General features: G+C 45.0%; 2 protein-coding genes across 2 annotated transcripts in view; one reads left to right on the top strand and one right to left on the bottom strand.

The window, feature by feature from the left end:
* ift172 (intraflagellar transport 172) overlaps window positions 1–136 on the bottom strand; it is a gene marked incomplete at its 5' end in the record, with an annotated part of 51179 nt that extends 51043 nt beyond the window's left edge. The window contains one exon of the mRNA XM_084559917.1: window positions 23–136. Coding sequence (XP_084416043.1) covers window positions 23–136 — 114 coding nt within the window. The remainder of the gene's footprint in view (window positions 1–22) is intronic.
* cad (carbamoyl-phosphate synthetase 2, aspartate transcarbamylase, and dihydroorotase) lies at window positions 45–27900 on the top strand. Its single transcript, XM_084559915.1, has 44 exons — window positions 45–483; window positions 1199–1338; window positions 1422–1551; window positions 1640–1782; window positions 1968–2109; window positions 2267–2438; window positions 3734–3919; window positions 4013–4122; window positions 4340–4482; window positions 4581–4712; window positions 5486–5719; window positions 5802–6023; window positions 6105–6293; window positions 6381–6505; window positions 8360–8493; window positions 8596–8708; window positions 9481–9645; window positions 9725–9810; window positions 9904–10150; window positions 10357–10455; window positions 10537–10761; window positions 10862–11044; window positions 11132–11350; window positions 12470–12637; window positions 12717–12899; window positions 14221–14325; window positions 14953–15198; window positions 15286–15367; window positions 17328–17494; window positions 17634–17798; window positions 18623–18754; window positions 18835–19036; window positions 19137–19327; window positions 19403–19543; window positions 22730–22819; window positions 22906–23047; window positions 23136–23329; window positions 23412–23486; window positions 23576–23788; window positions 25150–25275; window positions 25372–25527; window positions 25617–25718; window positions 25865–25959; window positions 26998–27900. Exons 1-44 carry the CDS (start codon window positions 393–395, stop codon window positions 27095–27097), a joined length of 6705 nt encoding a protein of 2234 aa, XP_084416041.1. The 5' UTR covers window positions 45–392; the 3' UTR covers window positions 27098–27900.
* Window positions 27901–27994: the final 94 nt, after the last annotated feature.

Below are 27994 nucleotides of genomic sequence, written 5' to 3'. Positions count from 1 at the left end.
AAAAGTAGCGCGTCAAGTTTACCGGCCCATGCTGAGGGCCGACTTCCACGCTGCTGGCGGCGCGTGTGGAACACATTGCACCCATCGTCCCGTCCGACAAACCGGCAAAGTCTCTAACTAACCTCACTTTTTTCATTTTTTCTGTTCCGGAATCAATCTCCGAGGGATCCAGACTCTGTTGGGCTTCATTTCAGCGGTGAAACATCCTCCTGTGTGTCTTTTTTTTGTTGTTGTCCTTCTTCTCAACTCGTGCATCCTGCTTCCTCGCGCCCAGCGTGCGGTTCACGTGGAGACTTGCCCGCTCTCTCTCTCTCTCTCCCTCTCTCTCTCATCCTCGCGCAGAGCTATCCGCTGTCACCACCTAGCTTTAGCTTTAGCATCCACATTTGACCATGGCAAAGATGGCATCCTTGGTCCTGGAGGACGGGACGGCGTTCAGGGGCCGCCTTTTTGGGGCGAACGTGTCGGTGTCGGGAGAAGTTGGTGAGTCCCTTAAAAGTGTCAGCTAAACTTACAGCTTGCCACAGCTGGTCGGCCAGAGCGCCTGAGCGTTAAACCTCTTACTAATGTGTGTTTTGAAGTTTCGTGTACCGTTGTGGATGCGCGTTATAAAACACCAACCCCCTGGTTATTAGCCTCTCTTCCTTTTTTCTTCCGCCTCCCCGGAAAAAGGCATCACCGGACCTAATTCAAAAACCTGTCAATTAAAGGCTGAGTTTGCGTGCGCGTACGCCGCATGTCATTTCCCGTCTTCCTATGACATCACCGAGATTATTATCAGCACCCTCCTGTGCCGAATTTAAGATTAGTTATTAAAGATACTTGGCAAGGCCAAACTTTTTCGGTTTGAGTCGTGTCCTTGTGTCGGTGAGCAGGGCGCCTTTAAAGTGACGAAATCTTTAAGGGAGCCTGGCGGGAAAAACTGCCTATAAACAAGGTGGGATTTATGTGACGTGCAGGGCGCGTGTAGCTCACTCCCTCACACCTGGTAGCCACAATTTCTGCAGTTTTATTACTGAATTACCTGTAGATTATAAAGATCAATGAACACAATCACAATGAATGTAAACGAATAAAGTTTAATTAACAGTTTATCTGAATTTAATTGCATGTGATGGATTGAATTAGTTGTAACACCAGTATGGACGCAGCGATTCTTTAATAAGCGTCGTCACTGATGAATATTTTGCGTCATCAGTGTTTCAGACAGGCATGGTGGGATACCCCGAGGCTCTCACTGACCCATCGTACCGCTGCCAGCTGCTCACCCTCACCTACCCCCTGGTTGGCAACTATGGCATACCCCCGGATGAAGATGGAGAGTTTGGGCTGAGCAAGGTGAGCAGTTGCCTAAAACTCCTCGTCTGTGTTGCTATCTTTTCTTTTACACGCTTAAAACCGCGACGTGTCGCCTCTCCCAGTGGTTCGAGTCGTCCAAGATCCACGCCGCGGCTCTGATTATCGGAGAGCTGTCGGAGAGTCCGAGTCACTGGAGCTCGGTCAAGTCGCTGGACCAGTGGCTCATAGAGCAAGGCATTCCTGGGCTGCAAGGTAATCTGGAAATCTGACTCGGTCATTTTTTATAGCAAAAATAAATGTTCCAGTTTAAACAATACGCGTTGCTTCCATGTACTTCCAGGTATTGACACCCGCCGTCTCACCAAGAAGATCAGAGAGAAGGGCACCATGTTGGGGAAGCTAGTGGTGGATGGGACTGCTGCGGACAGCGTTCCCTTTGACAACCCGAACCAGAGGAACCTGGTCCAGGAGGTCTCCATGAAGGTAACGCACCCAGACTTTTGTTGCCGTCTCCATGCTGGATTGGTTTAAAATGAACCAAAACAAAGGTTCACCACAGCTTAAGCAAGAAATTAAGCCATAACTGATTTGAAGTAAAGGTTTGATTAGATTGTACTCGTACCTGGCTGCTTATGACTCGAGTCACTTCTCTTCTCATTGTCTACCAGGAGCCCAGAGTCTTCAACCCTACCGGTGACCTGCGTATCACGGTGGTGGACTGTGGTATCAAGTACAACCAGATCCGCTGCTTTGCTGAGAGAGGAGCCAGAGTGACCGTCGTACCCTGGGATCACCCTCTAGACACCAACGGTCAGTAACACACAAACGCACACTTTGGGTTAAGTTTGTGTTTTAAGCTAAGCTAGTGGTCGGCCACCTTTAAGAGTCTCCAGGCTCTAGTTTTTCCGGTGTACCTTTGCCTCTAGTATCTTCACATCAACATACGTCTTTGTCGTCTTTTTTCCAGATTTCGACGGACTGTTCATCAGCAACGGTCCCGGCGATCCCCAGCTCTGCCAGGACACCATCAACAACGTGAGGAAGGTGGTGTGTGTGGATCAACCCAAGCCCGTGTTCGGCATCTGTCTCGGGCACCAGCTGCTGTCCTTGGTCATCGGAGCCAAGACCTACAAGATGAAGTCAGTACCTCGAACGGAAACCAAAGTCCAAATGATTTCCGTTTTAAGATTCCAGGAAACAATAATGCAAAGTCAAAGTTCAATGTGTGCCAAAACAATTTATAGATTAGCCAAGCGACTTATAAAAGGAGGAGAAACTCTAAAAGTAAGTGAATCTGGAGCCAACTGAGGGCATGTACTGGAGTCTGAAAGCTCGACTGGTCTTGTGCCAAGCTTCCACAGGGGCAGAAATGTGCCCCCAGTGACCCGAGCGTCAAGGAAAGCCCTTCAAAACTTTCTTTGGGAAGCGTTGTGATGTGAAATGCAGGTTCTTGCTGTTCTCAGCAGTCTGGCCTCTGCTGTATGAACAGGGAACGAGCGTCGTCAATGTTATGAAAACAGTTGAATAAACAACACTGGCCCAGGCGATCTGCTCCTCATTCCTGGGCTCCACGCCGTCATCTGCGAGATTAGGGAGAAACTCCAAAGATCCGTGTGAAGGTCGGGACAGGCGGCGAAATGTTCCCGTTTTATCTTGGTTTCTTGTAACAAACATTTGCCTCTAGAATATTGTTTTCTCAAGCTCCTTCTAGTGCTGTTGTTGTTGAAATCCTTTCTTTAAATTAAATGTTTTAGTTGCTTCCTGGTTGAAGTCATTGCACAGAAATCTTTTAGAGATGACTTTCCTTCCTTTACGCAGCTAAAATATGTTTTCCCAAGACCTTTCCTGGTTGAATTCAGGACACAAAATACATTTTAATAACATTTTTCATAAAAAATAGATGGAAAAGTTGAATTTTTATCCTGATGATGTGGAATATTATATATACACATCAGAAACATGCTGTTTCAGGCTGATTAAACAGGTACATTAATGCGTTCTAATATAAAAGCCTTGAGCTTTATGGCTGTCCTAATGTTCAGTTTACCGTTGAGCACAATTAGATGGACCTTCAACCAGTTGCAGCCATTCTGGAGCATAATCAGTTCCCAACGGAGAGACCCCACGTCAGAAGTTGGTCTGGAATCAAAGTTAACGGAATAAAATTCAGTAGTTCTACAAACCACATCCTCCAAAATGAAAACGTACTTGACTCAACACCTCTAGTCCTAATGAACTGGCAAGGGAGTGTCTTAGCAGTGTCTTAATTCAAGTGTACCATTATTCCAAAGACGAATATATCATGGTCTCCATTTAAAACCCAAAATGATGAAAGCTGCTCAGGTTAAGTTGAGATTGAAGGTCCCGATAACTCGGTTGGACCCTTTGCGCCAAGGTTGTAGAGCTAGGTTCAAGTATTTCTCTTGATTCTCAGGTACGGCAACCGTGGCCACAACCAGCCGTGCATCCACAACGGAACGGACCGCTGCTTCATCACCAGCCAGAACCACGGGTTCGCCGTCGACTCCGACACCCTGCCCAAAGACTGGGACGTTCTCTTTACCAACGCCAACGACCACACCAACGAGGGCATCGTACACAACACAAAGCCCGTCTTCAGGTAACGATCTCTGAGGCGCATGAGGTCGGTGAATTCCTCTTTAAAATAATAAAAAAATGATGTAATTAAATAATTTGCTGTCTCTTCGTCCAGCGTTCAGTTCCATCCCGAGCACATGGCCGGTCCCACAGATCTGGTCGGCCTGTTTGACGTTTTCCTGGACACGGTGAAAGATCACAAGGAGGGCAACGCCACCAAATCTGGTAACGACAATTTCATGTTTTCAGTCTTTGGTGAAGTTTATGATTTCAAACTTTGTGGACTTTTAAACAAGCTTCATCAAACCACAGCATGTTCTTTTCCTTTGGACGCCTCAAATCTCTCATAGCGTCCAGCTTTGAGCTTCAAAGAGATGGACGGATGGATTAATTATTTATCACTGGAGCTTCCTCATTTATCTTTCCTTTTATTGTTTTCCAGTGAAGCAGCGTCTAATGGACCATCTCACTTACGCTGATTCCCCGAAGCCCGAGGAGGTTTCCCGACCCAGGAAGGTCCTCATCCTGGGCTCTGGAGGACTGTCCATCGGCCAGGCTGGAGAGTTTGACTACTCCGGCTCCCAGGTCTGTCAAAATAGCGCCTATTATGATCTTATGGAGGAATTTTCAACGGGACTTTGAATTTTAATCCATTCTTTGGTGTTACTCTGTTTTGTTTTCAGGCCATCAAGGCTCTGAAGGAAGAGAATATCCAGACTGTGCTCATCAACCCCAACATCGCCACCGTTCAGACCTCCAAAGGCCTGGCGGACAAAGTCTACTTTCTACCGATTACTGCAGAGTACGTTGCTCAGGTATGGATCCTCTCTGTTGTAACTCGTTAACTGACACTACTACATGTTCACTGTGTGACTGGATTCGGTCCAATAAATATTTCTGTCAAAGTTAATATAGCGTAGAGAGGGTAGCTCGAACCTGGGCTCCAGAAATGTTCTGGTCATCCAACTTTTTCTGGCTTCTTCCTTCTTTCTTCTTCTTCTTTTGGCTTCTTCCTTCTTTCTTCTTCTTCTTCTGGCTTCTTTCTCCTTCTTCTTCCTTCTTCTTCTTCTTCTTCCTCTTCTTCTTCTTCTTCCATCTTCTTCTTCTTCTTCTTCCATCTTCTTCTTCTTCCTTCTTCTTCACTCTTCACTCTTCTTCTTCTTCTTCCATCTTCTACTTCATATTCTTCCATCTTCTTCTTCTTCCATCTTCTTCCCCCTTCTGGGTTCTTTCTCTCCTCCTTCTTTTGGCTTCTTTCTTCTTTCTTCTTCTTCCCTCTTCTGACTTCCTTCTTTCATCTTCTGGCTTCTTTCACTTCTCCTTCTTCTGTCTTCACTCACGCCCGGTCTTTTTAAAATTACCTGGAACAGCACACATACTGACATGGACATCTCACTTTATTTGGGCGTGTAAAGGTTCTCAGTCATCTTGGTTATGATATATCCAGAAAACAAAACTGATTCAAGGGCAGTGCTGGTGGACAAGTTGGGCAGCCTCTTCAGATCTGGATCAAACTCAGTATGCATCAGAAGCCACCAAACATTACACTGTGTTGAATTCTCAATGTTGTCCCATCTTGTTCTAACAGGTGATAAAGAATGAGCGTCCGGACGGTGTTCTGCTGACCTTCGGGGGTCAGACCGCTCTGAACTGTGGCGTGGAGCTCACCAAGCGGGGCATCCTGGAGAAATATAATGTTAAGGTTCTGGGAACGCCAGTCGCCTCCATCGAGATGACTGAAGACAGGAAGGTCTTTGTGGAGAAGATGGAGGAGATCAATGAGCATGTTGCTCCCAGTGAAGCAGCACTATCAGTGGAGCAGGTGAGGACTTGGCTACTTGATATTTTTTCCCTTCATGTTTTGATGTCCAGGTTTAAATATATATATTTGTTTTATTCGGTAGGCTGTGGCGGCGGCCGAGCGTCTGGGCTACCCCGTCTTGGTTCGCTCAGCGTTCGCTCTCGGCGGTCTAGGATCCGGCTTTGCGAACAACCGAGAGGAGCTGATCTCTCTGGTAACGTCTGCCTTTGCCCACACCTCTCAAGTGCTCGTGGACAAATCCCTGAAAGGCTGGAAGGAGATCGAGTACGAGGTGGTCCGAGACGCCTACGACAACTGTATCACCGTGAGTACGATGGGACGAATGCAACATTAAACTACTGCTGCTTCTGCTTCCTCTGCTTTAAAACTTTGCCTTCTTGTTTAGGTGTGCAATATGGAGAACATCGACCCCCTCGGCATCCATACCGGGGAATCGATCGTGGTGGCGCCCAGTCAGACACTGAACGACCACGAGTACAACATGCTGAGGAACACGGCCATCAAGGTCATCAGGCACCTTGGCATCGTGGGAGAGTGCAACATCCAGTACGCTCTGAACCCTGAATCTGAACAGGTCGGTTTAGAAAATAATTATTCGTGTTAATCCATTAGGTCGAATCGCAGTTTGTTTTAACGTCGCTGTTCTGTCGTGCTTTTTCAGTACTACATCATCGAGGTGAATGCCCGTCTGTCTCGGAGTTCTGCTCTGGCCAGTAAAGCGACTGGTTATCCTCTGGCATACGTAGCAGCTAAACTTGGTCTGGGGATCCCGCTGCCACATCTCAAGTACGTCTTTTAAAGATTAAGTAACTGTAATTAAATAATTAAATAAAAAAAATAAGGCTCATTTGAGGTACTATGGGAGTAGATGCCGTAACCTACGTACGTAGCCTACGCCAATGAGCCATTTATACTTGTGCACTCGTCAGTCTGGCTCGTTCTGTAACAACTCCACCCAAACACTAGTTGGCGCTGTGTCTTTTTGCCAGTTGGATTAATTTTTGTTTCTACTTTGTTTCTACGACTGAAACCTTCGCAGAAGTCGAGTTGTACGAATGCTTGTTCTCCGAACCTCCTCAATTAACCTTTCCTTGATGTCTTCCATCTTTATTGATCCAAAACAATCAATTCGATAATGAGAAAACAAGCTACTACCAAGCGGACCAATCACAGCTCTTGTGGTCTGCATCGCTGTGACACGTAGTTAAAGTTCTGGGGAGGTGAACGTAGGATCGTAGCTACGCCATCAAATTGACGCAGAAGCCTAAATCACCTATTGGTTTGTCCAAAGAGTTGGTCGGCCGTTTGTCGGAGCCGCTAACTTTTCAGACCATTGATCTTAGAGAATTAATGCACAATACATTAATTCAATGGAATATCCAAAGAACAAAGCTGAAAGTAGGGCAAATGAATGTCTTGAAAATGTTTAATCTTGGTAGCTTCTTCAGTTCTAAGAGCCTGGTTTGGAGTTGGGATTTAAATTGGGTGTAGTCCACCTGGAACTTGCCTGATTTGTGTCTGGTAACGACCAAATACTCACCTGTGATTGGAGGAAGTGCCCTCTCTCAACAGTGGAGGTGGACTGAGATATAATCTGCCATCAGTTTGCAACATTTTGAGTCACGCCTCAAAACTGAAGACTCTGGACGTTAAGGAAGGACAACTGGACCAAAAACAGATTCCGCCAATCATATGTGAGGATCTGGTCACGTGGGTTTGAAGTGGGGGAGAAAAAAAAAAAAAAAAAAAAAAAAAATCCTCACCAGTCTTTTAAATCTGAAGGCGGTTTAAATCCATTTCGCCTCGGCCCGTCTTGTCCCACGTATCTGGATCCGGGTCGCGGGGGCAGCAGCCTCAGCAGGCAAATCCAGACCGCCCTCCCAGCCACCAGCTCCTCCGTAGGAATCCCCAGGTAGTCCCAGTCCAGACGAGGGATATAATCCCTCCATTGTGTGGGACATGCCAGAAACACCTCTCCCGGGAGGCATCCTTACCAGATGCCCAAGCCACCTCGACCTGTGGCTTCATAAATAAATTGACATTGGGGAGGAAAGCTACTTGGATGCGACAACTTCAGGAAACGTAACAAGTTCAGTTGTCTTTGCTTCAGTTGACTGTGACCTGCATGACAGAGAACCATCACAGATACAACAACCAAGTTCTCGTTTTGCATTGGTATCTGAACATTCAAATGAGTCCTGCTCATGTGGGATAAAGGGTGGAGTTGGAGAGATTCCTCTGATTGGCTGAAGTCATGAAAGTAAACAAACGAGCACACAGAGGCCTCCTTTAATTTTTTATTTTTATCTGAATATTCAAACCGGCAAATATTTCCACAACAGCGCAATCATCTAGAATGAAATAACTGTAGACAAACACGATTCAGGAGAGCCCAGCTCTGTACGACAGATTGTTGCTCTTCCTGTTTTTCCCCTTTTTTAAAGTCAAATACAGGCGACTGCTGCCCGCTGTAGTCTTTGTGGTGTGTTCAAGTGCAACGTGAGACGAGCGCCACAGTCGGCCCTCGTTCCCAGTAGTTCTTCATGCTGGTTTTGGTTTTTCTTTAGTGTTGGGATAATATTCATCCCCGGGGATATTTGGTGATCGAATTATGAAAGATAATTTTACTTTTTCTTCTAGGAACTCTGTCACCAACTCAACAACAGCGAACTTCGAGCCTAGTTTGGACTACTGTGTGGTCAAGGTTCCTCGCTGGGATCTCAGCAAGTTCCTCAGGGTTTCCACCAAGATAGGAAGCTCCATGAAGAGTGTCGGTAGGTTTTTAAACGCTGCTCTCTGGCTCGATGAGATCTGGAGGGGTTTTAAGTTAGACCGGGTGCTGATCATGATCTCCTGTTATGTTCGTTTCTTTACAGGGGAGGTGATGGCTATCGGCCGCAGCTTTGAGGAGGCCTTTCAGAAAGCTCTGAGGATGGTGGACGAGAACTGCGTCGGCTTTGATCACACCATCAAGCCCGTCTCTGAGAAGGTTCGAATCCCCTCTCCAATCTCTCAGGGATTGTTATTTACTGTTGAAAATAAATTTTTAAGATGAGACTAGGGCCTATTACATACTCTGCAAGAAGAAAGAAATTTGTTCTTGCTCCTAGGGCTGCGAGAACAAGAACAAAGTTCTTTCTGACCAGGTCATTTATACTTAACGAGAAACTCAAGTGCCGAACTCTGGGGAAGTCCTCATAGGCCCCTCCCACTGCAGCATAATTGCTAAGCATTGTGGGAGATGTGGGAGACGGACAAGGAGTGGCACTTTCTTATTATTTTCGGATGTCGGCCTGTCGCTATGACGACCGTGTCCGTCGGATCACGCCGTTCATTCGGCATGCACCCACGATCTCTACCCAGGACAGATTAGCGATCACACTGCAAATATTAGCATCTGGGAGCTAACACGTTGGCTGCTAGCATTTCCGCTTTTCTGCACTGACCACGCCCACTTCCAATTTCTGACCAATCAGAGAGTAGTAACCAGACACCACACGAGAACAAAATTATGCCCAGTTGACGTATCCAGAACGAGCTGCGAGAACTCCCGAACGAGTCTTTACACATAAACCAATCAGCCATAACATTATGACTAGCTTGCTAATATTGTCTAGGTCTCCCTTGAGCCTCCAAAACAGTTCTGACCCGTCAGAGAACCGACAAGGGTCTTCTGAGTTTTTTTTATCTAAACTAAAATATGTGTCCAGGTGCTCACAGATGATGATAAAGATGCTCTTGCCCCCCTTTTTGTTCGCCAGGAGCTGCAGACTCCGACAGATAAGCGCATCTTCGTGTTGGCGGCGGCGTTCAAAGCCGGCTACACGGTGGACCAGCTGCACGAGCTGACCAAGATCGACCGCTGGTTCCTGCACAAGATGAAGAACATCTCCGACCACGAGCGGCTGATGGAGAACTACAAGCAGGTACGTCTGATATACGAGAGTTTAAATCTCACCTGTTGTTTTTCTTCTCGCTGACGTTTTTAATAAAATGTCCGTGCAGGATGAGAGCACCATGCCTCCGGAGGTGATGCTTAAAGCCAAGCAGCTGGGCTTCTCAGACAAGCAGATAGCGCAGGCTGTGCAGAGGTGGGTCATAACAGTTATAAGAACGCATTAACAGATTAGTTTTTTTTTTTTTTAGGCTGAAACACTAAATCTGATTATTTTCGTCCTCTGCAGCACGGAGTTGGCCGTCAGGAAGCTGCGTCACGATTGGTCCATCCTGCCGGTGGTGAAGCAGATCGACACGGTGGCGGCCGAGTGGCCCGCCCACACCAACTACCTGTACCTCACCTACCACGGCACGGAGAACGACCTGGGCTTCGACGACCAGCACGTCATGGTGATCGGCTCGGGCGTGTACCGCATCGGCAGCAGTGTGGAGTTTGACTGGTGCGCCGTCGGCTGCATCACGGAGCTCCGGAAGGTGAGGCCAGGATTCAGCTGAATATTTTATCATTTTAACTCACCTCTGGCCTAAGGAGTTAAGATCCTCTTGACTCTGCAAACGATGTCTGGACGTTGAAATCTCCTCTTGATGCTCTGTGACCTTAAAAATGAAACACTGCTGCGGCTAAACATCTGTTGTACAACTGAAACATGTTGAACTAAATGTTGTTAAATGCTCTACAGATGGGTTATAAGACCATCATGGTGAACTACAACCCAGAGACGGTCAGCACAGACTACGACATGTGTAACCGCCTCTACTTTGACGAAATCTCCTTCGAGGTAAGTCTTTAACAGTCTCACCAGAACCTACGTCACTGAGCGCATGAATTATACATTTAATTTTGACGTGTATTTACTCAGGTGGTGATGGACATCTACGAGAGGGAGAACCCCGAGGGCGTGATCCTGTCCATGGGCGGCCAGCTGCCCAACAACATCGCCATGTCGCTGCACCGCCAGCAGTGCCGCATCCTGGGGACGTCGCCCGAGTTCATCGACTCCGCCGAAAACAGGTTCAAGTTCTCGAGGATGCTCGACACCATCGGCATCAGCCAGCCGCAGTGGAAGGAGCTCACTGAAACGGAGGTACGATGGGCCGAAGGGAATCCGGCAGAAAATGGGAAGATGTCCCGGTTGGTATCGGACGGTGCGTGACCAAATATTTTGCATTTCCTTGTGTCTCCAGTCGGCTATGAAGTTCTGTGAGATGGTCGGTTATCCCTGCTTGGTCCGTCCCTCGTACGTCCTCAGCGGAGCGGCCATGAACGTCGCCTACAGCGACAGCGACCTCGAGAAATACCTGACTAACGCTGTAGCCGTGTCCAAGGAGCACCCTGTCGTCATTTCCAAATTCATTCAGGAAGCCAAGGTGAGTAAAAAGACAGATTAGACGACGGTTACAGCGGAAGTTCTCGGCGTTTAACCCGGCGTCGTCGACGTTTTTCCCGTCTTACAGGAGATAGACGTGGACGCGGTGGCGTGCGACGGCGCGGTGATAGCCATCGCGGTTTCGGAACATGTGGAGAACGCTGGCATTCACTCTGGGGACGCAACCTTGGTGACGCCGCCTCAGGACCTCAACCAGAAAACCATCGAGAGGATCAAGATGATCGTTCACGCCATCGGCCAGGAGCTGCAGGTCACCGGACCCTTCAACCTGCAGCTGATCGCCAAGGTGGGATTCACTCTAACAGGGCACCCAGCCGCTCACGTTGACACCAATATTGTTGTCCAGAATGTTTTAATACTTGTAGAACAATTAACGTCTTAGGTTTTTAGGTGGAGCATATATCACTCCAGACAGTATAATTAAATCTCTGTATTTTTATTTGTGCAGCTAGCTACAGATGAATTAATTAAAACAGATAACTTAATGTTTATTTAATGTTAGTTAAGATAAGAAAATATGTATTTTGTGCTGTACTATGTCCTCGAGTGAAAATATAGTTAGGTAGTTACAGCAGCAGGGCAAGACAGTGCAAATATACACGTTAGATAAAACATAGTAAATATATTAACTGTATATATAATTTAAAGTTGCTGTACTGAGCATAATTAACTAACCTACTATAGCTTGGTGAGGAACTAACCAAAGTTAAGTAAGATGACTTATGTGGGGAAAAAAGGATTTGAAGAGGTGGAAGCTGAATCCAAACTCTGGAAATAATGAATTTCCTGAGTTATGACACATGAATTATGGAATAAAAATAATAATAATTGTTGCTTTTAAAAAGAAATATTGCACAGAAAATACACGAGTACAAAAAAATATCTGCGATAAATATATTGCACTTGAGAAAAGATCAAAGTTATTGCACAGAATTAAATGATAAAAGGATAAATTAGTACATTACCTGAGATATAGATGGATATATATCTGGTACACGTCATTTTTCCAACAATTATTAACAGATTTACAGGTGATTTCTTTATAATTCACTATATCACAACTCTAGTTTACATGCAGTCTATTGATTGTACCTTTAAACAGTTTGCCGCGGCTTCTGAGTGCATAACTGACATCTTGAGGGGTATCTTTGAATGCATTTAAAGTCCTACAATCAACAACATCTCAAGACATGAGACAGGAAGTTGAAGCTTGGTTTGTCTAAATGGAGAATGATCCCAAGCATACTTCCAAGGTTAAGGGATTAAATGTCAGGAACTGTAAGAAACTTGAGTTTAAATGTATTTGGTTTAGGTTTATGTTAACTTCTGACGTTCACATGGTTTAAAATAGTGATAGAAATACACTGATACTATAACACTCGCTGATGCTTCTGTTTCCTACCAGGACGACCAGCTGAAGGTGATTGAGTGCAACGTCCGAGTTTCCCGCTCTTTCCCCTTCGTGTCCAAGACGCTGGGGGTAGACCTCGTCGCCCTGGCAACTCGAGCCATCATGGGGGAGGATGTGGAGCCCGTGGGCCTGATGAGAGGGAAAGGGATTGTGGGAGTCAAGGTGAGAGAGTCAAACCTCATGGGCAGCCCTGAATGTTGTCACGAGTCCGGCTTCACATTTACCCCGTGTCCCCCCACAGGTCCCTCAGTTCTCATTCTCCCGGCTGGCCGGCGCTGACGTGGTGCTCGGGGTGGAGATGGCCAGCACCGGTGAGGTGGCCTGTTTCGGGGAGAACAGGTACGAGGCGTACCTCAAAGCCATGCTGTCCACGGGCTTCAAGATCCCCAAGAAGAACATCTTGCTCTCCATCGGCACCTATAAGGTACCCGCTGACCTCAGCACGGAATGATCTTAAAACAGAAACACACTCATGAGTTGGTAATTTAGCAGATGTGAACTCTGTGATCAGCTGGCAACTGAAATGATGCATTTTAGTGGAACGTCGCAGCCGTGGCTTGTTAACGTACACGTGCAGATATTTTATGTGTTTCTCGTGGTTGGACAGGGAAATAATCTGCAGATTTTACCCAAACAAAAGAATGCTTTTAACCAGAAAATGCACATTTTCTGCTCAGATGAAGCTCAAAATCATACACAACGCAACCAAGGAACCGAAAGTATTTGACCTCGGCAACAAATAAAACTGCATCTAAATCATATATACGCCAGAGGAGTAGAATGATTAATGATGAAGCATAAAAATGTTGATACATATTCATGAATCTGTACATTTAGATTACAAAGAAAGTCCCTTAATGCCCGTTTTGTGTCATTCTTTGACTGACTCTTTTTATAATTGTCACAATAATATATATTTATACTGTATATAGTAGCTATACTGATCAGAAAGTTGATTTAATGTTCATTAATCTCTGATATTAAAGAAAGAAACCAGAGTAAAACTTTACAGAGAACAAGTTGCTGTCAGTTGGTGGTTGTTTTTAATTTAACAAAAATGTCCACTTCCAAAAAAAAATGCTATAAAAACTTAACTGATTAATATATCTTTGTGATTTTTTCTGCATAAATCTCTTAAACCACTTCAGCGCTTTACAAAACTACCAAATATTCAGTCATTTTGCTGATTTTAACCCTTTAAATGCCAGTTTGATTATTTAAAGTCACTCTTGTTTTTATGGGAAAATAAAATCCCACAAAAAATGTGTTATTTTCCAAAAAACTAATCTTGGGAGGCTGGTGCATTTTAAATTCAAAAATACTGACTTGGATGCATTATTAGTTTTTGTGTAGCATCAGATTTAAAATTTACTGTCCTCTTGTGACCTTAGCGAACAAAAATGTCCCATTGACTCCCATTAAAACGTCATTTTTCAATCTCAGTCATAACACAATATAAACATTAATTGTGCAATATTAGGCTTTAATTTTTCTGAAAAATAGTCAAATTTGTCAAAATCAGCCAACACCTAAAATGTTTACTTCAGAATTAATTTATTTATTTATTTTTTTGAATTTCAAACTTTGTGGAGAGACTTTGTTACAAACAATTGTGCCACATGCACTAACACAGCCAATAACGGCAAGATGAAGAGGAAAATTTTGGCTAAATGTCCGAAATGATGCCTGAGATCTTTTGATTATTTAGAGAGATTGTTTAATTTTGTGTGTTTTCATGTTTGTAGAACAAGAGCGAGCTGCTGCCCACCGTCCAGGCCCTAGAGTCTATGGGATACGACCTGTACGCCAGTATGGGTACCGCCGACTTCTACACAGAGCACGGAGTCAAGGTAATACCCTTAAAATGAGCTGCGCAACTTTATGGCGTCACGTTGAGACGTTACATTCAATAACACGTGATGCCAGCTGAACATCTGTTCATATTTTTAGCCATCTGTAGATGTGAAGAGATCTGCAATGAACAATTCATTACTACACAGGATTAGATGTTACAATCCCTTGTGCCAAGATCCCAGGCAAAACACATTTGGAGTTCTAACCAGCAGGCTAGCAGCCAGCAGGTCAGCTACCAACCAACAAGAAGGCACCAGATACCTGGCCTAGTCAACGGAAGTATGCAGCATGTCACTGGGGTTTTCAAGGGGGCACCTCCCTTCGCCAATGTTTCGTTAAGTTAATCCCAGCGTCATGGAGTTACCCCTCTCCAAACTGCCACTGCACAACCCTGTTTTTCTCACCATTCAGTGACTTTCATCAACCCAGAAATTAACCTAGCCCTTTTTATGCAACAATCAGAGCAAACAATCAAACTTAATTGAAACGTTACGATCTTACGATTCGCCCCGTTGATGCGGAATGAACCACGACCCAAACACAAAATGAATCTAACAAACGGTCTTGTGGTAGTAGTAGTAGATCACAAAGCTTCTAACTCCTCCTCTCCTCCTCTTATTTAGGTGAAGGCAGTAGATTGGCCGTTTGAGGAGGACGCCAGCGACTGCTCGACCAAAGAGAAGCAGCGCAGCATCATGAACTACCTGGAGGAGAACCACTTCGACCTGGTCATCAACCTCTCCATGAGGAACAGCGGCGGCAGGAAGCTCTCCTCCTTCGTCACCAAAGGCTACAGGACCAGGCGCATGGCCATCGACTACTCCGTCCCGCTCATCATCGACATCAAGTGCACCAAGCTCTTCGTGCAGGTGCGTCGCCGTCTACTTCTAATAAAAATTAAATACAAAGACGTTAAGCGACGTTAATAATCTGACTTTTTTGGGGTTTTTTTTCAGGCTCTTCATCAGATTGGTCGGACTCCGCCGGTGAAAACTCACATCGACAGCATGGCGTCCCAGACACTCGTCCGTCTTCCTGGTGAGTCACTGCAGCCGAGCCGGAGCAGCTCTAGGCTGATGGACGGGTTGTTATTTTTTTTGACCGATTCTTCTTCTTTTCAAGTTATCCCACTAACGTAGAGAACAGACTCAGCTTCTCATCTCTGCTCCATAGTAAAGAGAACTACTGTCCGAGTTTCTTGAGAAGACGTTTCATCTAGCTTCTTCAGTTCCAGGAGACTAGTGAAGAGAAGTTTGAGGTTTGAATAGGAAACTCTGTGGATATAACCCATCAGAAACTTGCTTGTTTGTGTAAACAAGTTAGATACTTGCCCGTCGTCGGGGGGGGGGGGGGGGGGTGTTGTTTGTCCCTGTCCTCTTTGCCCTATGAATGGTGCTCTAACAACCCATTATCAGTCAGAGTCTCCAGTCTCGAGGTGTGAATGGGGTTGAAACTTAATCTTTAACAAAAGGTAAAACTGTATTGTAAATTGGTGGCAGATTAAGAGACGTTAGAGCACCATTCATAGGGAAAGAGGATGACGGTTAATAGAAATTGGCCGCACCGCTGTCTGGTTGTTTACACAAACATCAAATTTATGATGGACTACACCCACAGAGTTTCCTATTTAACCCATTCAGACCGGATCACGCATCTGTGCGTGTTTACCTTTAAGACCGGATCGCGCATCTATGCGTAGTTACCATTAAGGCCGGCAAACGCGCCTGTGTCATTTTGAGCGTTGTCGTCTTTTTCGAGGCACATGGCCAATTATATGCACTGTGATTGGCTGAAATATTCTTGGGTGAGTGACAGAGATGCTTAGGGATTTTTTTTTAAACTCATGTGACTAATAAAATGCTTTGTGATTGGTCGAAATAAGCCTACACGTGGAGTATGTTTTGATCGAAAATTTTAAACACCGTGCTAGCGATCCGTCACGGCTGACTCAAGTGAAGGAAGTGATATTGACGAAGTAATTGAAAAAATAGATCTTTACTGATTTTCAAAATTTTCAAAATTTTTGGAGTTTATTGATTTTTTAAAAAAAAAATGCATTTAAAGATTATGCCCTAGCAAGTCAGTCAAGTTGAAAGCCAAAGAAGTAAGCTGTCAAATGCTTTTTATCTCATGTTTTTATCTGCTACAGAGCCTGAGAAATTAAGGTTTAAGTGTTGACATATTCTGAAAAACCTCAGGTTTTGAGAGGGGGTTTACAGAAGAGTATTTAGGCCTGAATGGGTTAAACCTGAAACTTCCCACCAGTTCCCTAGAACTGAAGAAGCTACTTGGATGGTGATGAATACACCTCCTACTTATCCAAACAAACATTTAAGAAAGGTGTCTGGGCTTGTAGAGTTTTATCGAGAAGATGTTTCATCCGAGTACCGTCTTCACTTCCAAGAGACTGGTGGGGGCTTGGGGTTTAAATGGTAAACTCTGAGTGTAGCTCAGTTTCTGGTAGTTAACACAAACAAGTCAAGCACGTTTCTGCTTGACTTGTTTGTGTTAACTACCAGAAACTGGTACAACTCGTGTCCTTTAATGGTTAGACACTTACCTGTCTTTGAGGGTCCTCTTTCCCTATGAATGGTGCTCCATTATTAGTCAGAGTCTCCAGTCTCAAGGTGTGAATGGGGTTGAAACTTCTTGGGGACAGAAGTTAGGACTCTCAGTCCACCTCCTCTGTTCAGAGAAGACATAGATGTCTCCCTTTACTCCTCTTTCAAGTCATCAGTCTTCTCTGGCTAAGATTTGGATGTTTTTTGTCTTCTGTCTAAACAGTAAACATTAAATTAACAGCATGCTTTCATACCCGCTTGAGCAACTCTCATGTTTCTGTTTATATGGATAATAATCGCCATGTCTTGTTTCCTTGTACCTCAGATTACATCGTTGATAACTGTTTATACTCCTGCAATATACTAGAAGTGACTAAAAATTAATCTTAAGACTCACAGATGTGTAAAGGTATATGTACTTTTGAACTGAATCGCAGGTCTCATCGACGTCCACGTTCACCTCCGGGAGCCCGGTGCCACCCACAAGGAGGACTTCTCCTCCGGCACAGCAGCTGCTCTGGCAGGAGGAGTGACCATGGTGTGTGCGATGCCCAACACTTCCCCCGCCGTTACCGACTCCGCTAACCTCACCCTGGTCCAGAAGGTACGACGACACGTTTATCTGACCTGTTAAAATGTATTTGCACGGCTCATGTGCTGAGTAATGTTGTTATCTTGTCTTTCTAAGTGTTTCGTACTATATAAAGTTAAGTGTGATGAAGTGTAAATTTTTTTTCCATCAGCTTGCCAAAGCTGGCTGCCGCTGTGACTACGCCCTGTATGTGGGCGCCGCTTCGGACAACGCCGCCGTCCTGCCGGCCATAGCCAGCCAGGCTGCCGGCCTGAAGATGTACCTGAACGATACGTACTCCACCCTCAAGATGGACAACGTCTCTTTGTGGATGGAGGTAACCAGTCCATTATTTAAAAAGAAAACCATGTTTACAGGAAGTAGATGACGTTTTCCTTCTCTTACGAATTTCTTGGTAGGTTTTTACGTCTTTTGTAGTTGCACATAAGCCCCACTTGTTATGCTGGGTCACTGCTTCCTTTAAAGGGGAACAACAGTTTTTTACAACCTGGACCTTATTTCGCTCATAAAATACGGTTGTTTACTCACCCATATAACTTTGGTATAACTTGTATTCCTTCGGGAGATATTTAGATCTGCGTATATCCATATAGTGGGAGTGAATGGGGCACCGAAACGCAGCCTCTAAATAACGCATTATCTGTCACGAAACTTGTTCATTTCACTAATATTTTGTTATGATACGCTAGTGCTATTCCCAGTTGAGTCTGGAGTTACCTGTTATCATCATCTGGGGTCTGTAGGTCAATCTACAGACCCCAGATGATGTCATCTCTGAGCGCCGCACGCACCTTCAACGGTCGGCCATGTTGCAAAAAAACTAGCAGTAAAATATTGGTGAGTTTCGCAGATGATAATGTGTTATTTAGAGCTGTGTTTCGGTGCCCCATTCACTCCCACTATATGGATATATGCAGATCTAAATATCTCCCGATGGAATGAATTACACAAACGTTATATGGGTGAGTAAACGATCGTATTTTATGCCAGAAATAAGGTCCAGGTTGTAAAAAAAACAATAGTTCCCCTTGAAAGATCAAACGGTGCTCTAAATCGGAACAGGTCGAGAAGCAGTCTGATGATTTGAAGTCTAGTCGTCATCATGGGCGCTACGGTTAAACTGTCTGATTCTGTTTTCAGCATTTTGAGAAGTGGCCCAAGCAGATGCCCATCGTGGCTCACGCCGAGAGGCAGACGGTGGCAGCCATCCTCATGGTGGCGCAGCTCTACCAGCGACCTGTCCACATCTGCCACGTGGCCAAGAAGGAGGAGGTAAAATTAATTAAAACAGTTTTACATCTCAAGCCACAAAGAAGAAGAGCTTTTAACGGTTGCTTCTCTAATATTTTCAGATCCTGATCATCCGAGCTGCGAAGCAGAAGGGCATCCAGGTCACGTGCGAGGTGGCTCCTCATCACCTCTTCCTGTGCGAGGACAACGTTCCCGACATCGGCGATGGGCGAGCTCAGGTCCGCCCCATGCTGGGGACCCGCGAGGACATGGAATCCCTCTGGGAAAACCTGGACATCATCGACTGCTTCGCTACGGACCACGGTCAGTGAGCTCGCGGGTTGAGACGACACTGAAGCCACGAGAAACGTCTTCACACCTTCACCTGTGACGCTGTTCGTTTTGTTTTGTTTTGTTTTATCAGCTCCTCACGCCGTAGAGGAGAAGAGCGGCGACCATCCTCCTCCCGGTTACCCCGGCCTGGAGACGATGCTGCCGCTGCTGCTCACCGCTGTCAGCGACGGACGCCTCACTCTGGACGACATAATCAGACGTCTCTATGACAACCCACGCAAGATCTTCAACCTTCCCGTGCAGGAGAACACCTACGTGGAGGTACGCACAACAAACATCTGTCAAACAATAACGCTCACAGTTCTGTTTTAATTAACTCCCCCTCGTTCTTTTCAGGTGGACCTGGAGCAGGAGTGGGTCATTCCTCAGGCCATGCAGTTCACAAAGTCCAAGTGGACGCCTTTCCAAGGCCTGAAGGTGAAGGGTAAAGTCCTCCGCGTGGTCCTGAGAGGAGAGGTGGCTTACATCGACGGCCAGGTCAGCATCCGTACGAACGTCAGCAGTTGTGGTCTCTTGATGGTTATGAGCCACAAAGCATGTGTTTTAAACGTACCTGTCTTTATTAGTCTGTTCAGTGTGGAAGTGGACGAGTGTGTTTGCTTTAAGGCAGGGGTGTCAAACATGCGGCCCGCGGGCCAAAACTGACCCGCCAGAGGGTCCAGTCTGGGCTGCGGGATGAATTTGTAAAGGAAGAGGAGAAGAAGGAAGGAGGAAGAGAGAGATGAGGAGGAGGAGGAGGAGGAGGGAGATGGAAGTAGGAGAAGGATGAAAAGGAGGTGAAGGAGGAAGATAAAAATGAGAAAGGAGTGGAGAACAAAGAAGATGAAGGAGATGGAGGAAGATTTTTCATCTTCCTCCAGGAGGAGGAAGAAGAAAGTGCACCTTAACTGAAAGTTTTCATACTTATTTGCACTAAAACAAAAGAAGAATCTGGAGTTGTTAATTTTATAGCTTATGTTGCTCTTCTGTTACACCCCCCCCCCCCCCCCCCGAACTAAAATGAGTTTGCCACCCCTACAGGTTGAGCCTGTGGGAGGCAGCAAATAACTACAACTGCACTTCAGGTTCGACTTGTTTCCAACAATCGCTTCCTGATTTCCTACACTGTGAACCAGAATCATGGGACTAAACGTGTTTGCCGCGTGGAAGAACTTTACTCTGGAAAATTAGGACATTTTTTTTAATTGATTGATCGATGAGGATGCTTGGTGAGGTGGTAGCAGGAGATCATCTTCCTTGATTCAACAGCTCCAATTTAAAAATCACAAAACGGAACGACATGGAGTCCAGTCAGGTTCAAAGGCTGCACTAAAACAACAACAAACACTTAACGCTGAGTTTAAAAGAAGATAAAAGTTTCCTGGAGACGGCGTCAAGGAGGAAAAGTCTTCCAGAGAGGGTCAGGGAGTTTATGGCAGCGATGGACAACCAGAACATTTCTGGAGCCAAGGTACAAGCTACCCTCTCCACATTACATTAACTCTGACAGAAATATTTATTGGACTGAATCCAGTCGACTCCAGGAGAAGACAAGGAAAGACTTTAAGAAGCTACAGGAGAAGGAAGTTTTAGTTTATTTAAGATCGGATCAGGACTCAGATTGTCTGATACTGAATATTAGAGGATTGATATTGGATTGTGGGGCAAACAAACTTGATCGGGACATTACTTGTTCAAATACACAGATATTTTATCAACATGATTATCTAGAGCACAGGTGTCAGACTGATCCAACCATGCAGCAGCACACCTGACTTGGCTCAATCAATCAACTGAACTGCCTTCGCGCAGTCATTTCAGGTGTCCTCTTGCTTGATTGGAACAAAAACTTGCCAGCCACACCCACTGCATGGGTGCTGCATGGTTGGAATGAAAACCTGCAACCACAGTGGCCCTTTCACGGATCAGTTTGAGACCCCTGATCTAGAGGGCGGCACAGTGGTGTGGTGGTTCGCACTGATGCCTCACAGCAAGAAGGTTCTGGGTTCTAATCCATCATGATGAGTATGATTCAGGAGGAGCCGTCTCTGTGCGACCCCATACCGCCCCAAACTGTCGCTATTTTCCCAGAGATGCCCGCCCACACTTCCTCCAGACTCTCTGGCGTTTTCGTTAAATTAATACTACGCTCTGCTCTAGGGCTGGTCGATTTTGGAAAAAATGAGAATCACGATTTTTTTTGGTCAAGATTGAAATCACGATTCTTCAAACGATTCTTTTTGAGTTGGAAAATAAAATGCATTTATTCGGCATTTCGGCAAAAAAAAAAAAAAAAAAACTCACTGTAACCCCCCAATTTGGGAGAGACCCAGAGGTGAACTGTCCCCCGCGCCCCCCTCCTCTTTCCCTTTCTCACGCACACCTTCTGTGCACGGCACCTTCTCAGAAAGCAGGGGCGCCTGCAGCTGCAGGGGGCGACAATTTGCCAGTTGCGCAGATGTATTTGTTTATTTATTTATTTTCCAAGTGCTCGTGCCGCCCCCCTTGTGTCATGAAAAAATGCCGCACGGGCGACTGCCCGGTTCGCCCGTGCCTAAAACCGCTACTGGGTGCAGATGTGTTGCCATACAAGAGAACTTGTTTTACCCTTTTTATCGACCAAACGGGACCGCGCTGTTTTCTGAATAAGATGCGTGTTGCAGGTCACCACACATACACACACACACACACACAGAGCTCGTGGGGCCGCGTTGAATGCTCTGGGGGAGCGACTGAATTGCGCATGCGCGTCTCTTTCAGGAAAAACCTCACAGACAACGGAAAATGGCAAAAGAATTGTTCCAACTCGATTTTATTAATTTGGAGATCGTTTGAACCAAGAATCGAAATCGTGATCAAAATTCAATTAATTGCCCAGCCCTACTCTGCTCTACCTCCACGACTTACAAGGAAGCGTTGGATAACTGGTGGTCGCCATGATGTCACATCCTGTTTCTATAGCGTCAAATAACTAAAACCGAGCATATCCAAACAATTGACACTCGAACATGCATCAACATTATATTAGCTACCTAAAATGACAGAAACCATCCTTGAAAAAAAAATAATTGACGTGTGTTTTATAGGGTTGCACCGATAAATTTAGACCGAAAGTGCATTTTCTGGTTTTCGGCCGAAAATTTCCGGTGCATCCCTATAAAATACACGTTAAATTATTGAAAATTGCTGCAGTTGTTGCTTGCATCATCACAACATCCTGTTTCGGTCGTGTTGTTTCGACACTAAATATGGCCCGAAAGTGCATTTTCGGATTTCGGATGAAACCTTTTGGGCTTTTATCGTCGAAACAACACGTGCAAGCAACAACCGCAGCAATTTTCGGCCGTGAAATGGCCCGAAAGTGCATTTTCGTTTTTTGGCCGTTTTTTTGGCATCCCTAGTATTTTAGCGTTTTAGTTTAGCCCCAGTCCCGCCCACTAACATGGAGGGGGTGGAGCTTATGAGCTATACTGCAGTCAGCCACCAGGGGGAGCTCTACTTGCTTTGGCTTCACTTTAAAGGAGCTGTCCATCTTTATACAGTCTGTGGTCTGAACCAGCTGATCGTTGGCTGTTGTCTTTGTGATGTGTTCAAGCTCAACTTTTTCTTCCGGCGCCCATCGTTCTTTGACGTCAGCTTGTTGTTGTTGTGTTCCTCCTCTTACCAATAATCTGTCTCCTCCAGGTGCTGGTTCCTCCCGGTTATGGTGAAGATGTGAAGACTTGGTCCGTTGGTCCCGTCTTTCCCTCTGAACCCGTTAAAGAAAGCCCAGTGGTATTGAAACTCATCAGAGTAACGTTGTCAGCCTCTACAGCTCTATAACCGGTCATACAGTGTTTACATTAACTCTGCTCTGTCAGACTCCAGACCAAACCCGTGCGACCCCTCCCCGTGAAGGACTGGTCCGAACCCGAGCGGCGAGCCCTCGTCGTTTAGGCGCAGAGGCCCGCTTCCTGCTGCCACCTCGCGTCCACCGCGCCTCCGATCCCGGTCTGCCGCCAGGTACTACAACACCCATAATGCTCTTATGTTGTACCTCTTTAACAAGTAGTAACTGTAACCGGTGCGTTGCGACTCCTGATCTTTGCAGAGATGGTGATGCTTCCACCCACCGCTGCTGGTGACGGGTACAGCCACCCCCCTCCTCTGTCCAGGCTGCTTTCCCCACAGTCCGGGCCGGGACAGATGACTCCGGGACAGGTGTCGCACTTCCAGACCTCTCCTCTGCTGCATCCCCTGGTGGGCCAACACATCCTGTCTGTCAGGCAGTTCAGCAAGGAGCAGGTAAATAACGCTCGGCTTCTCTGCAGCTCTCTAGTCCTCTTCTAGGGTCTTGTTTAATTTGACGTACCCGTTTTTGTTTCAGATCTCGCACCTTTTCAATGTGGCTCACACTTTGCGCATGATGGTTCAGAAGGAGCGAAGCCTTGACATCCTGAAGGTATCTTCGAAGAGGTTCTCCCAGTCGCTCTGTTGTTGTTACTTTTCGAAAGGCTGCAGATAACAGTTTTGGATCTCTGTCCCGTTCAGGGTAGAGTGATGGCGTCCATGTTCTACGAGGTCAGCACTCGCACCAGCAGCTCCTTCGCTGCGGCGATGCAGCGCCTGGGCGGCTCGGTCGTCCACTTCAGCGAGTCCACGTCGTCCACGCAGAAAGGGGAATCGCTGTCCGACTCTGTTCAGACCATGAGCTGCTACGCCGACGTCCTGGTGGTCCGTCACCCGATGCCTGGAGCTGTGGAGGTGGGTGTTTGGGTTTTGACATAGCCGGGGTCGTAACGGACGCAACTCTGTATTGAGGGTGAAATAAATAATATGACAGACTTGTCTTATTATTAAAGCTGGGGGTGAAAAAACTTTGGCAGCTGTGTTTTGAGAATTTACTGTAGAGTTTATCTTTAATATTTAATTCAAATTCAATTAATAAAAACAATATTTTGACGCTGTCCTAATCGATCAAAGCTAAAGTCCTGTTGTATGAGGACCTGTGGTAATGAGTAATAATGTTGGAGGTCGTTTGTAAACTTAATCCTGTTCGAATCGGCCATGTCCACAAATTAGCTACCGTATTTCTCTCCTGTGATAAAACTAATCCAGTTTACAACGTACTTTACTTTTTACTTTTCCAAGCCTTTTGTTTGATTAAATAAAGCATTAATGTGTTCATCTGTAAAGGTGGGGCTGATTTAAATACTGCCAGATCAGTGGTCTGATGATACCATGTTTTATTTCTAAAAATATATTTTTTATCATCAATTTAGAGTTTGCAAAGTAACTAAAGCTGTCAGCTGCAGCAGAGACACAACTATGGAGAGTAGATTAGAGTAAAACACGTAGGGGGGTCATTTATGAATCACAGGACGTCCCCTGGTAAATAATAATTCATTTCTGGTTGTCGTTAATATCCACCACTGTCTCAGATTCAGATGTTTTTGGCAACTTTTGTGAAAAACAAACATTTCCCTTTCCCTTGCCTTCCTGTGAGTCTTCCTAGCCTGGACCTGTATGTTTCTGACCTGAACTGCTGCATGTTTCTGATCTGTAGAGTTGCTTGTTTCTCGACTGTTAAGTTGCTTGTTTCTCGACTGTTAAGTTGCTTGTTTCTCGACTGTTAAGTCGCGTGTTTCTCGACTGTTAAGTTGCGTGTTTCTCGACTGTTGAGTTGCGTGTTTCTCAACTGTTTGTTGAGTTGCGTGTTTCTCAACTGTTTGTTGAGTTGCATGTTTCTGATCTGCAGAGCTGCATGTTTCTGATCTGCAGAGCTGGATGTTTCTGATCCGTAGAGTTGCACGTTTCTCAGCTGTTGAGTTGCACGTTTCTCAGCTGTTGAGTTGCACGTTTCTGATCCGTAGAGTTGCATGTTTCTGATCCGTAGAGTTGCGTGTTTCTGCTTTGCAGAGCTGCATGTTTCTGATCCGTAGAGTTGCATGTTTCTGATTTGTAGCGTTTTTCAACTGTAGAGTTGTACCTTTCTGATCTGCAGAGCTGCGCTTTCTTTATTTTTTTTTGTAAAACTTATCCATATAGGGCTAAAGCCAATGTTTTTAAAGCTGATAGCAGCATGAACAGTTTCCGTCTCTCTTTCTCTCCCTGTGGTTGCTCAGACTGCGTCACGTTGCTGCCGTAAGCCGGTGATCAACGCTGGAGACGGCGTCGGGGAGCATCCGACTCAGGCCCTGCTGGACGTCTTCACCATCAGAGAGGAGCTGGGGACGGTGAACGGGATGACGGTGAGGGCTTTTAAGAAGTTCAGATTTTAAGTCGTGATCCTTTTACCGGAACGAAGCCCTTACAGGTTGTGTTTGTTTTTTGTTATTTTCCGACAGATAACGATGGTCGGGGATCTGAAACACGGCCGCACCGTTCACTCCCTCGCCAAACTGCTGACCCAGTACCGCATCACGCTGCGCTACGTGGCCCCCAAAAACCTCCACATGCCGGCGGAGATCATCAGCTACGTGGCCTCAAAGGGAATCAAACAGGTGAGGATGAAAAAGTACCAAAAAAATAAAATAAACTGGAATGGATTCAAATCAGAGGAAGACTAAATACGATTCTTTTTCTTTTGCAGGAGGAGTTTGAGAGCATCGAGGAGGCTCTGCCCGAGACCGACGTCCTCTACATGACGAGGATCCAGAAGGAGAGGTTTGCATCTGAGGAAGAGTACAAGGCCGTGAGTTTTAATACTTTATCTCCTCAGATTAAGTAAAATTAAAAAGTCATAAAGCACTTTTTTTCTGTCCTGATAATAGAGATGGTGCCTCTGTTAGTGTGTCACATTAGATTCTTGAACTCTCTGTGTGTTTGTGTCTCTGTCAGTGTTTCGGTCAGTTCATCCTCACTCCCCACATCATGACCGTCGCCAAGAAGAAGATGGTGGTGATGCATCCGCTGCCCAGAGTCAATGAGATCAGGTAAATATTCATCAACTAATCACCCAGAAGGTCCCAGTGTCGTGTGAGTTTGTTTTATTTTTTAGATCGATTCAATGAATATCAATGGATTCTTGGTAAATCGGGAAAGACTTGATAAAGGTCTAGTTTGTACGACCAACGGTCTGAAATCCAAAAACATTTCATTTCCAGAGATACGTATCAAAGATAAATAGAAAATCCTCACATTTGAGAAACTAGAACTGGAATTTTTACTTTAAATATTACTTAAATCAGAGAGTTTCCCAAAAAATTTCATGAGACCTTAATTATGATGCTATCCCAACTATTTATACAGTATATGGCACATAGAATAAGATCATGAGTTTTGGATCAGTCTGTCTTTGAATTACTGTAATAATGCGGATGTTGGATTTTGTTCATCTACATGAATACTAATCATAATGCTGTTGAGACGATAATTAAATAAAGCAAATCTAATTTATAGTAGACAGTTGACTTCCAATCTAACGTTGCTAGCTAGTTCTTATAAAGTTAAGCTAGTTCACGTTATGTCTGGAGTCGTTTCCTCCGGGTTTTGATCAACTCGTTAAATAACTGTAAATCTCCATGGTCTAAAAAAATCAAGAGAACAAACATCGGGATTTAAAAAAGTGGCGATAACGTAACGCATATAGCTTCTCATGCTACGTGTGTTGACCGAGTCGTTTTCTCTGTCAGGTTAAATTCAAAACAGAGCAGGTCATCGACCGGGAAGGTACAGGGGGAGGGAGAGATGCTTTCAGGAGCAACAGGAAAAACAACGCAAGCACAACGTTGTTTGAGACGTGCAAAAACATTTCCTAACCGCTATAAGACCGTAGCGGAGTAAATTAGACGCTGGCGGGAAGCTGTAGTGTTCACATTGTTTTGGCCGTATGTATTCGAGGTGTTTTGATCCACAATCTGTTTCATTAGCAAAGTTTTACTTATTAATTATTATCCGTTCAAGCTCTCATTCCCTTCTCTCTCTTTTTTTTTTATTTTTTTTTTTATTTTTTTTTAATGTCTGTCTCTCAGTGCGGAGGTGGACACAGACCCCAGGGCGGCGTACTTCCGTCAGGCGGAGAACGGCATGTACATCCGGATGGCCCTGCTGGCCACTGTGCTCGGCAGATAAGTCCAGGTGCCGCTAATGGTGGTAACGTTTAGAGCAAGTGTAAGAGTTAGACGCAGTATCTGCTTGTTCTTTCCCTAAACCTGTGAGGACCAAACTCACAGTCGTAGATGAGGTATGTTTGGAGTTAAATAATGGATTCATCCGGAGTCGTTAACTGTATAAGATGCTACTGTAACATGTAGTAATAATAATAATAATAATAATGATAATAACTTTATGATAAGTGTTTTCCTTCAGTCGCACACACGTTCTTTGTCTTCAAACGCAATTGGCCCACAAAACCATTTCTTCGCCAGCTGTTTTAGAGACCAATGATCACATTTCATTTTTGTTTGAGATAACGGTCAGTAACGTCAGTATTTGTGCATCAACGCACCAACATAACAAGTATTTTATTGACCCGGTTAAAAGTTCAACTCCTACACTTAAAAGGAACCCGTTAGGATGTTTCAAAAGGGACAGAAATAGATTTCACTCCTTAAAATCACCATTCCCTCATACGTATACTTTCTATTCTGTGTTGTTAACAGGAGTTGTATGGAAAAAAAGTTGTTGTTTGCCCCCCCTGTGATGTTTCTTAAATGTGTTGCAGTAACTCGAAATGGATACGCACAAATATTCTCAGAGCATTTGTCTTTGATGGGACACGGATGATTTCTTCTGCTGCAGCTGTTTAGATGCCGACTTTCTTTTTTTTTTTTTTTTTTTTTCTTTTTTTTTTTTTGAACAGTTGATGAAAAACTGACATTAGTAAATTTCTTTGTGTTCCGCAGAAAAATAAATAATAATAAAAAATACGTCAATTTTCACCTTTTTTTCTGGTTGTCGTTAATATCCACCACTGTCACAAATTCAGATGTTTTTAGCAACTTATGTGGAAAAACAAACATTTCCCTT

This window comes from Chelon labrosus (assembly GCF_963514085.1).
Source record: "Chelon labrosus genome assembly, chromosome: 14".
NCBI classification, from domain to species: domain Eukaryota; kingdom Metazoa; phylum Chordata; class Actinopteri; order Mugiliformes; family Mugilidae; genus Chelon; species Chelon labrosus.
Note: the sequence above shows the minus strand (reverse complement) of the source record. Positions and strands in the feature narration are given on the sequence as shown.